Below are 10,586 nucleotides of genomic sequence, written 5' to 3' on the forward strand. Positions count from 1 at the left end.
CGCATAGATATATTTCACTATAAGATTACTTCCAAGAAATCTATAAAATTCAGTCTTTCCTTGCTGATGTCGAACTAACTTGTATTTACAGAAGACAGACAGCAGAGATGAGCGGATTTGAAATTTCTATGTCCTAATCCAATCCAAATCCGAACCTTCAAATCCAAATCCATATCCTAATCCATAACTTTTTCATATTCAAGTCCATGTCCAATCCTAATCCGATTCCAACTGGAAATTCAGAAAAAATACTAATTTATGCAAAGGAGGGATTCGAAAATTTTCTTTCACAACCAACGATTAACTTGATTCAAGATAACTTAGTAACCATAAGTACATTAATAACTGATCTGAATAAAGTTTGTCGCCATTCGCCACACGACATTTCAATCTCCCAGAAAATATGTAAATCCAATCCTAATCCGTTCAGAAAAAAATGTCTAATCCATATCCAATCCAAATCCGACAAAATTTCACAAATCCTGTTTTTTTAAAACCTAATCCTAATCCATGCTCATCTCTGACAGACAGCACAGACAGAATGTGTGAAGGATAACCAGCGAAGCATGGAATTCGCTGCACGCGGTCGCATTGCGATCACCATGTGGTCTCATTCGCTGAGATCTCGCAAGCGACGAGCACGTCTTTATATTCGTCGTCTAGGGTAGAAGCCAGGCATCTACACGCATCATGGTAGCAAACGGCGATAAAGGTAAGAATATTTGACTGATATATAACAGTGTTCTGCGTGCTGTAAAATATAAATGCCACCGAGTAATGCTGAGGTATCTTGCACTGAAACTTGTGAATAATTATCAGCATGCGTTAATTCTCCGCGTCACTCCATATATGCAATGATATTGCTGATTAATCATGAGCTCGCGCAATCTATCGTTTCATCAACTTGCAATATGTATTTTCTTCATTTCAGCACGCAAGATTAAAAAGGAACATTCAGTTGGGGTAAGAATGTAGCAAAGTGATTACATAAAGTCGGCACTTTACGAATTTAGAAATGAAAATGTTGAGTTTAAGCTATTTTAGGTTTGGGACATTAGTTTTAAGAATTCCTTCTAACCCAATATCAAACTCCTGACATGAAACAATTGTGACAAATGACCGCAGGGCTGCAGTGCCAATAAAACAGTGGTTCCCAACCATTTTTCACACATGTATGTATACCATTTAGAGTTTTATGCAGTGCTCGCATACCACCAACATAAAGTTGAGCGCGCCAAAGGCGGTAAAAATGTTTCCACCTTGTTGAGCTTCAAGCTGCTGAAATCAGCGAAGTTGAAAACATACAGCGCTTCTTCGATAGTAGGAAGACATCAAACAATGTTCACCATGATCACCAATGCATGTTTCTCGTGAACACGTCAAAATGAATTGTTTTTTTCCTTTATAGTGACTGATATATTTAGGTTGGGAGAGGGTTAGGTTCAAAGTTGGAGTTGAGGCATCCCAAGGTTAGGGTTGGATATCGTGCCCTCACCCCAAACCTAATCTTGAGATACCCTATCATCCCTCTCCAATGCAAATATTCCCCTCTTCCAACCCTAATCTTTGGATACCCGAACCCCAACTTTGACCCTAACCCACCTCCAACCCAAATATTCCTCCAATTCTTATATCCCCCCTCCTCCAAGGGTAATCTTCGGATACCCTAACCCACATCTTGCCCTAATGTCTTCCAACCTGACCCTAATGTTCCTCGCCCCTAATCCCAATGCGGAGAAACACTAATTGGTGATCATGGTGAACATTGTTCAAAGAAGTGCCAAATGAACTGCCCATTTTAAGGCGCAGGATATGATTTCTGTAGTGGATCCATTTTGTATTCTTGTGGTCAAATATATTGAAACGGAATTTGGTAAGGTAAGAATTCCAATGCTTTACGACTAGATCTCTTCCCCGTGGGCAGTCATTAGTGAGATTGCCCCTACCCATGGCGACGACGGCTTCCAAAATCTCCAAATAAACCCCACCTGCTGGGTTGATAACTCCCTTCGGTAAAAAAAAAACAGAATCTACTCCCGTGCCACAGATTAGGAACCACTGCAATGGAAGAATAGGTTATGACTGACTTGAAATGTTTATGTAGTTGTAATATCATCTATTAATAAACATGAGTTGACAAGTTATACTAAGACTTCATCGGAATATATGGTAGAACATAGTATGAATATAATAGATTGAAGTGAGGTGTTTGATATTTTACTGCTAAACCAGGAATTCATGATATCTTGATTTGAATATATTGATAGATCATTAAATTCTGAGTTCACATTAGTTCTCCACTTCGATAAATAAGTGAAGGCGTCTCTTTGATTGTCCGCGTAGTGTTTTTGCTGACTGGGTTGAGTTTGAAAAAGATCAACGCGCGTTAGTCAACTATAAGATGTTAAAGTACCAGAAAAACTGATTCACTCTATATACTTAGTTCTAGTCTCTCAGAGTAGCAATACGAGCGGATGCTTGACAACTTCCTCTTTGTTTCCAGGATATTCAGCAAACGGCAGATTTTCTTATAAAGTCCGAAGACAAACCACCTCCCAAACTTGACACTTCTCAGTGGCCGTTGCTTTTAAAAAATTACGATCGTTTGAATGTTCGAACAAATCACTATACACCCCTTCCGTCTGGTTGCTCGCCGTTGAAACGAGATATTGCGGAATATGTTCGGTAAGCGAGTACGTTGATTTTCTGTACACTTAGAACATAGTTCCTATGTCCTAGTTGAATTTCAGGCTGAAGCTAATGTTCCTTTGTATCCTTCACAGGACTGGTTTTATCAACTTGGACAAACCTGCAAATCCGTCGTCTCATGAAGTGGTGGCGTGGATTCGTCGTATCCTGAAGGTTGAAAAAACAGGCCACAGTGGTACTCTTGATCCCAAAGTTACCGGTTGTTTGATCGTTTGCATCGAACGTGCCACCAGACTTGTCAAATCACAGCAATCTGCAGGTAATGCTTTACTAAACGAATTGCCTGCGATACCCGATTGTCACCCATGTATGACAGATGGTGATGACATACAAACGCTGAACAGAATGATGTTCAAATTTCTCTAATTTTTTTCTGATGGCAGTCATGAGTGACGATTGTAATGCTAAGATTGTTGCCAATTTGATTCCTGGATGTAGTATTAATCACTTCATATTCTGTTTTCCAGGAAAAGAATATGTATGCATCGTTCGGCTACATAACGCTATTGAAAATGAATTGAAACTTGCGAGGGTAAGCTGCAACGGTTGTGTGTTTGACAATATAGTTTTGCAACATGATGATAAGTTGATCCATTCTCCGAGGCGTTTCAGACTTCTGACTCGTGCGTCTTTCATTCCGTGTATCGCACGAGGGTATTCCTCTGTGACGCTCAGGTCTGATTGTCGTGCTTGTCAGCGGAACCTTACACTCAGTGCTACGTCATGCAGGCCGACCGTGTCGATAAGGCTTCACGGATTTTTGTCTTGTCTTATTGATCGTGCTAGTCTGCAGGGCTTTGCGAGTTTGTGTCTTGTCCCGTCGGTCTTGTTATGCCTATGATGTTTTCAACGTTCCTGATTGCAACCTGTGTTTGATAGTTTGTATCATGATTAATTATGGCTCGAACAGTGGTTTCAATTTGCAGGCGATATCTACCTTGACGGGTGCATTATTTCAAAGACCTCCGTTAATATCTGCGGTAAAACGACAGTTGCGTGTACGTACGATATACGACAGCAAACTACTTGAATATGATGAAGAGAGACGGCTGGGTAAGTTTGTCCTGTCTCCATTTCAATTCTCTATGTTAGCATGTCTTGGAACTGTACGTGTCTTGACGTGGTGCGATCAGGGTTAAGACGTGCGATATTAAATGGATTCCCAGATTGTCACTCGTAGAAATGTGTTTTGACAAACTGCGTCTCTCAACACTACCAGAATATACGCATTGCATAATTGTGTGCCCTATCATTAGCAGAGGAACAAATGTTTCATCGTTTGCAGGTGTGTTTTGGGTCAGCTGCGAGGCAGGAACGTATATCCGAACATTGTGCGTTCATTTGGGACTGCTGCTAGGTGTTGGCGGTCAAATGCAGGAGCTCCGTCGGGTGCGATCAGGCATCGTGTCGGAAAACGAGGGGCTTGTGACAATGCATGACGTTCTAGATGCACAATACCAGTATGATTATCACAAGGACGAGAGTTACCTGAGGCGGGTGATATGTCCTTTGGAAAAGCTACTAGTTTCTCACAAGCGAATCATAATGAAAGACAGTGCGGTGTGTTTTTCTGCCATTGGTCAGGTTTTTGGATGTGACATAATTACTTTATTTGTTCAGGTAAACGCGGTCTGTTACGGTGCTAAAATCATGCTGCCTGGAGTGTTGCGGTACGAAGATGGCATCGAAATGAATGAAGATATCGTAATCATCACCACGAAGGGCGAAGCGATTTGTCTTGGTAGGTGTTTCTTTGTGTTCTGACGTCATGATTTTCTTGTATGATTCTAACTAGTGTTTTAATCTATCGTTAGCAATCGCTCAAATGACAACTGCGGTCATGTCGACTTGTGACCATGGTGTTGTTGCTAAGATCAAACGTGTCATCATGGAACGGGACACATACCCTAAAAAGTGGGGTTTGGGACCGAAGGTAGATGACCACATTCTCTTCGTGTTGGCACCCTACACCAGTTATTTAGAGATATATTTCTTCTGTTTTCTTAGGCTACCTTGAAAAAGCAAATGATAAAGCAGGGTCTGCTTGGAAAGTTTGGTAAGCCGAATGAAAAGACACCGAAAGACTGGCTCACCAGCTACAAAGATTACTCGTGAGTAACTTCACCTCGTTTAATTTTGAGTGTAGTGACTAATCCCACTGTGGTGTCCACATGATAAACATTTGTCAAAAGCTTGTAGTGATTGGTGCCTTGAGCTCTCATCTTTATTTTGTTAGGAAGTCAGAAGATGCTCAGGCCCTTGTCACTTCAGTTGAGGCCAAGGAAGATCTCACAGTGTCTAAGAAGGTATGTGGCAAATGTAATGTGCATTGAAGGCCAGTCGAAGTGACCAAAATCTGTGATGATACCCTATCCCTCTGATCCAAGATTTGACGAACAATTCCTCGTTTCTGAGGATTTTGGTGAAGTGCTGATATGCGATATGTGATTGTATATTCTTGATTTCAACTGAGCATTTTACAGAGGAAGTTGGACGACACAATGAATACCACGCAAGATGACTCTGATGAAGCTGGTGAGTTACAATCTGGCCGTGCCAATGCTGATACCTGGTTTGAAATGATGAGTTTTTCGCGTTAGACTGCTGAAAATCTTATGAGAGACATTTTAACTGACTGATCAGACCCAATGTTGCTGTGTCATGGGTTTATAATTATCTGTAGCGACCTGGTCTGATTGGGCAATGTTCTTGTATAGATGAAAAAGCAAAAAAGAAGAAGAAAAAAAAGAAAAAGGAAGCGGATGAATCGGGGCCTGAAGCGTCACAGCCAACAGAAGCTGATGAAAGCATCGTTAAGGTATGTGACTCGATTCGCTTGTTAACAAGTTTTTTTATATCCAATTACTTCTAGACTCCAAAAGAGAAGAAAAAGAAGAAGAAAAAGTCAATTGTGAAAGAGGAAGACTGAGTTCATTTTCAAACTTACAATCATGTTTTATCACTGCCTTCTTTTGAAATTTGCAATCTTCGATTTTCGAGTTGGGTTTTCTATTTGGTATTCGGTAATGGGAGTAGATATTAGCTAGGTTCTGACGTCGAAACGTGATGTGACGATGTGGTCATTTATATGTAGTGGCCTAAATTGATCAGTATGAGGAGGTTGGGCTGGGTTTCTCAGCCGCTGGATTAGTCGGGTTCAAAAGACGAGTGAACGACGTGATCGTTTTGCACCTGTTGGCATCGTCATTTTTTCCGCAGCAGGACGATTTCAAAGAAGGTGCGCGTGCCCAAACAGTCCATCAGTAAAGCGTACCTACCACAGTTCTTAATTGATTTGTCTTTATCAGGCCGCTTTTCGACAACCATCATTGGTTTATTAGCAATTTTATCAGTTCAATACCCCACAAAAAATGCGATACAATGAAAAGACAGGAAGATGTTGAAGCGACTTGGAGTAGTCTATGGAATCAGACACCCACCTTAGCCTAGGCCAATGATTCTTAACCTTGTCTCAAGCGCCCCCCCCCCCCCAAGGGGCGATTTGGATTTTGAAGGGGGCGATATCGGGAGCGCTGGGCTCAGGAGGGCGGTATGGGGGCGCTGAAGAAAAATGGCCTCGCATCCAGGCATGTTATGCACATGAACAGGTCGTGTGTGATGTGCACCACGGCGCTTCCATATTCGATATCGATGCTCACTGCTCAGGTATAAATTTCTCGACAACGTCAGTCCCAGCAAGCTATATTCTTGACATTGGCCATTCTCGGTAATGGCAATCTCGGTAATGTCCATTCTCGGTAATAGTATAGAACCAGTTGCGGTCTCTTACTGGCCTCGACCTAGTGCCCGATGTCAATTCGATATTTGTCTCTACTCCGCGGCTCTTTGCTGCTTTTTTATTCCTTGTAAGTGCGCTCTTTCATCGTGTCTTTTTATCGCCGTAAAAACAACGACGGGGGAAGAGAAGTCCAGAAACCTCCGACGCGGAATCGAACCCGGGCGGCAGGCGCTTATCGTCGCCACTGCGCTATCTCCCCTTAGCGGTCTTCCAAAATCTGAAATCAGATCACGGACCGCAAAATACGACATCCCGCGGCGACGTGATGGCAGGGAAAAACGGGGCAGTAACTGCCGCACCTCGTTTTTTTCCGAATGCACCATGTGATCGACCCACTACTACTACTCGTGCTTCTATATTCTCTCATTATTGCATGATGAACCCTGAATAAGAAAGGGTGGGGCACAATGATACATCATGAGCCATTCTAGCAATCGGTATGTAGAATATACATTAGTTTCGATGATTTAGTACCGAGGTCTCAACCACGCGGCCCACATGCGGCCCGCGAGAGCATTTTGTGCGGCCCGCGACGGCATTTTGGAATTTCATGTAGCCTATTCCACAATATATTGAAGTGTCATATATCTTTTTTAAAAATACGAACTTAAAGTTCACCCTAAAAGTACTATAAAATCACTGAAATCTCAGCAAAGTTCATTATCACAAAACTTTCAAAAGCTTAAATGCGGTAGAAGATCAGAGAGAGAGAGAGAGTCTTTATTTTCATCAAACCAAAATACATAACACACGGCAGTGGTGGTGGTACAGAAAATTATGCATGCACAGTATTCGGTATTAGATAGGAATGATCGATAAGACCGTGAAGGTCATCTAGTCTGATCACACCAGCATCAAACAGGTACACTTGACTCTAAACAGTCTGGCTGTGAAAAATGTTACAGAGTTAAAAAAAATAAAATAGAAGAAAAATTAAACGATGGTAGCAAATGATCAATGCAGCAATGTCTGGGCGAGGTAGGGCAACAGTGTTAGTGTAACGATAAGAGGTGATCAAGTAGGGCTTTTTTGAATCTATTATAGGGCAATTCACGGATATGTGGTGGTAATGCATTCCAGATGATAGGTCCCGAGTAGTCGATGGACCTCTTAGTTAAGTTGCTATTGGGTGGGGGTAAGTAGATATTTCCTTTAGACGAGGATCTCGTGTAATGGGAGTGGACATTTTTAGCAGGCATGAAAAGGTCATCAAACATCAGCTATTACGTCACATTTCCAGTTCATGATGATAAAACATGACCCGTTGATGATTCGTGACTGAAAATAGTGATTTGGTTTGGTGCAAACTTCTCGTAAAATTACTCGATTTCGGATTGACTTGGTGATCAAATAAAAATGACTCGAGTTCAGTCGGGTCAAACGTTAAAATCGAGGGACTTACGACTGGGAACGGTGACTTGGTAATCCTACGGCCGCAACAATCTATGAAACTGTCATGGGGAATAGTAATATATCAAAAGGTCATAGCTTGCGATGCGTATGGTACATAGCTATCTAATCAGGTCAGTATGGATACCATTGGCTTTCTGTGACCCCCGTGACGTAGTCGGTTACATGCTGGGTGTTGTTTGTTCTCTTTATCCATGTAATTATCGGTGGCGAGTAGGATTATAGGGTATAGTACGCTCTACAGCTGTACCACCAATGAATTTTTCGCCGATTGGACATTTCTATTTCAGGGATTCTTAATCAGGGTCCGTAGACCCCATCGGGGTACGAAGCACCAAATTAGGGTGTGCGAGATGCATTGTGTGTCCTATTTGCGGAGGCATATTTTCTTGGCCAATTTATTCAACTGGAAATAGTCTTCGCGCTACGTGCGATTTTATGTGAATTAGCTTTCTGATTTTAATATAGGCTAGGTACCATCGGAAATTGTGTTAAAATGTACAGAGGCTACGATAAATCTTATTGGAAGCACAATATGGGTACGATCGCTAAAAGGGTTAAGAAGCAATGCTATTACTATGGCCCAGGAATGATTATATTTAAGTTGTTATTGATATGTTCCTATAATAATCGAAGGCAAAATCTAACGATGATTTAATTTGACTTTGGCAATGACAGTATAACAATAGCCTATACTTATCACGACTATATCAAATCCAGGATTAGGCTGCACTGCACAAATGCTCTGATATCAGATCCATCTTCAATAAATTTCAAAATATTCTACATAAAATTGTAGTACGTCAAAGCTCCACTAGCTGCAATATTACAACCCGACAGTTTTTGGATGTCCTGATGCATCCTCTCGTATGAGGTCTATAACTCATTAATTAAAAAACAATTTTATTCAAATATTTTAAAATGTGATTTTTTTTCGTGTCAAACGTGAATAATACAATAGTAAATTACATTTCCACGATGTTTGTGGAATGCCTGTCTGCAAGGGCCCGTCAAATAAGGCCTATACTTGCAAATTATACATAGACTATCCCTATTATCGATGCTGCGGCCCGCGACGTCATCAAAAACTAGGAAATTGGCTCGCGAGCACATTTGAGTTTGAGACCTCTGATTTAGTATAATGTCATATCAGCCGTAATACTGATGTGGTTTGATTTAGCCAGGGTCGCGCTGTCTATGGGATAAAATGACGGTCTCTGATTAATTTTGCTAACCTGCGTGAATTAACAACGCTACCTTTCAACCGTGTTTTAGGGGGTATATCTCGTTTGCTGTGCTTGAAATTGATACACAGCTTAGTCAGGGCTATTAAAAGTCGCCCTGTATGATATTTTTGACGCAGAATTGCGATTTTGAAGTTTTTTGGAGGGTTTGCTCTGAAGAAGTAGGTGGGGCAAATCGGTACAACTTGGCTGGGGCACAATGGTCCAATGATATCCAAACACAGATTTTGTAAAACATATAAAAATTAACAGAAGCGTGCGTAGAAGCAAGATCGTCACTAACACTCCATTAGCGGGGGACATAGCGTAGTGGTGACGATAAGCGCCTATCAATCTGGCGGACCCGGTTTGATTCCCATCGGAGATTTATCTGGGCTGCTCTTCCCCCGCCCAGAAAAAGACCCGACCAAAGAAGCACTCACACGGAATGGAAAGAACCAACACAAAGTGCCGATGCTTCAAAAAAGATCGAAAAGGACTGTGACATCGAATTTTCATAGGGCCAAATTTCGTTGAAATAAAGTTTTTTCATGTAAAAATTTGTCAGTTTTTATGTCAAAGAAGTTTTTTCAGGCCAAAATACTTCGGACAGACAGTTCCAACCGGAAATGAAGAGAAGTATGCTGTTCTAAATTATGTGGGAAAACACCTAATTTATATACATGAGGTCAAAATTAGGTTTTTTAAGGTCAAAGTCTTCCGTTTTTTTGGTCAAAAAAATCGCCCTAATCATAATTATCACATTTTCTCATTGCAAAACGAATTATCCACAATTTTATAAATAGATATTCGACGTAGTAGTATAAGTGATTGAAAGAACCACCGCAATGCCGTCACATTGGAGGCGAGGCTAGGAGGGGCGAAAGGGGCTACATGCCGCAAAAAACATCAAGGACAAAAATAAACTACGTCCTTTCCTTTTCCTTTCCCCAAAAACAATATTTTCGAATTTTTTCATCGTTGAAGTATTTTTGAGCAGATCTATTCAACTTGAAATTTTTCTTCACGCGATACACAATTTGTTGATTGTTGAGTACCCGCCTCTCGATGAATCAAAATAAAAAATAGGGCCGAATAATAAAATAAAAATACGCATGAGGTACAGAATTGAATCTAACCGTATTCGTGTATGCCGCCTGTGGCTGCGGGACTATGAGACACCAGCTTTTCGGCGCCAAAAAGACACACCAAGGCAGATAAGTTTTAGCCAACACGAAGTGCGATACCAGAAAGATCGCCAGTGATAGAACCTTGGCCGAAGATCGCTCGGGATGGACCCGGGGCACAAATGCGACAAGCAGGTGCAATCAATATTACGCCCCGTGAATAAATGCAAATTGGGAATCCTGCGCATCCCACCAAAAGCATTTCTCTGTTAATTGGTTGTGGTACGTGCGAGTGATCTTTTGAGTTGCGAGAACTTT

General features: G+C 41.4%; 1 protein-coding gene across 1 annotated transcript; it reads left to right on the top strand.

The window, feature by feature from the left end:
* The first annotated feature begins 567 nt into the window (after positions 1–567).
* Positions 568–5,708, top strand: LOC145455747 (H/ACA ribonucleoprotein complex subunit DKC1-like). The gene is made up of 14 exons (XM_080333726.1): positions 568–712; positions 932–963; positions 2,504–2,685; positions 2,784–2,968; positions 3,177–3,241; positions 3,636–3,762; positions 3,995–4,269; positions 4,330–4,450; positions 4,524–4,642; positions 4,717–4,820; positions 4,946–5,015; positions 5,193–5,244; positions 5,427–5,527; positions 5,582–5,708. Exons 1-14 carry the CDS (start codon positions 691–693, stop codon positions 5,636–5,638), a joined length of 1,512 nt encoding a protein of 503 aa, XP_080189852.1. The 5' UTR covers positions 568–690; the 3' UTR covers positions 5,639–5,708.
* The last annotated feature ends 4,878 nt before the right edge of the window (positions 5,709–10,586 follow it).

This window comes from Botryllus schlosseri, chromosome 14, assembly GCF_051294905.1.
Source record: "Botryllus schlosseri isolate E-star chromosome 14, Bs_hap1, whole genome shotgun sequence".
In the NCBI taxonomy this organism is placed as follows: domain Eukaryota; kingdom Metazoa; phylum Chordata; class Ascidiacea; order Stolidobranchia; family Styelidae; genus Botryllus; species Botryllus schlosseri.

Bases quoted from the DNA above. Each gene is read 5' to 3' on its own strand.
- LOC145455747 (XM_080333726.1), top strand. From the start codon at position 691: ATGGTAGCAAACGGCGATAAAG. The intron at 2,686-2,783 runs GTAAGCGAGTAC...TATCCTTCACAG, and splicing joins GATATTGCGGAATATGTTCG to GACTGGTTTTATCAACTTGG. The intron at 4,451-4,523 runs GTAGGTGTTTCT...ATCTATCGTTAG, and splicing joins GGGCGAAGCGATTTGTCTTG to CAATCGCTCAAATGACAACT.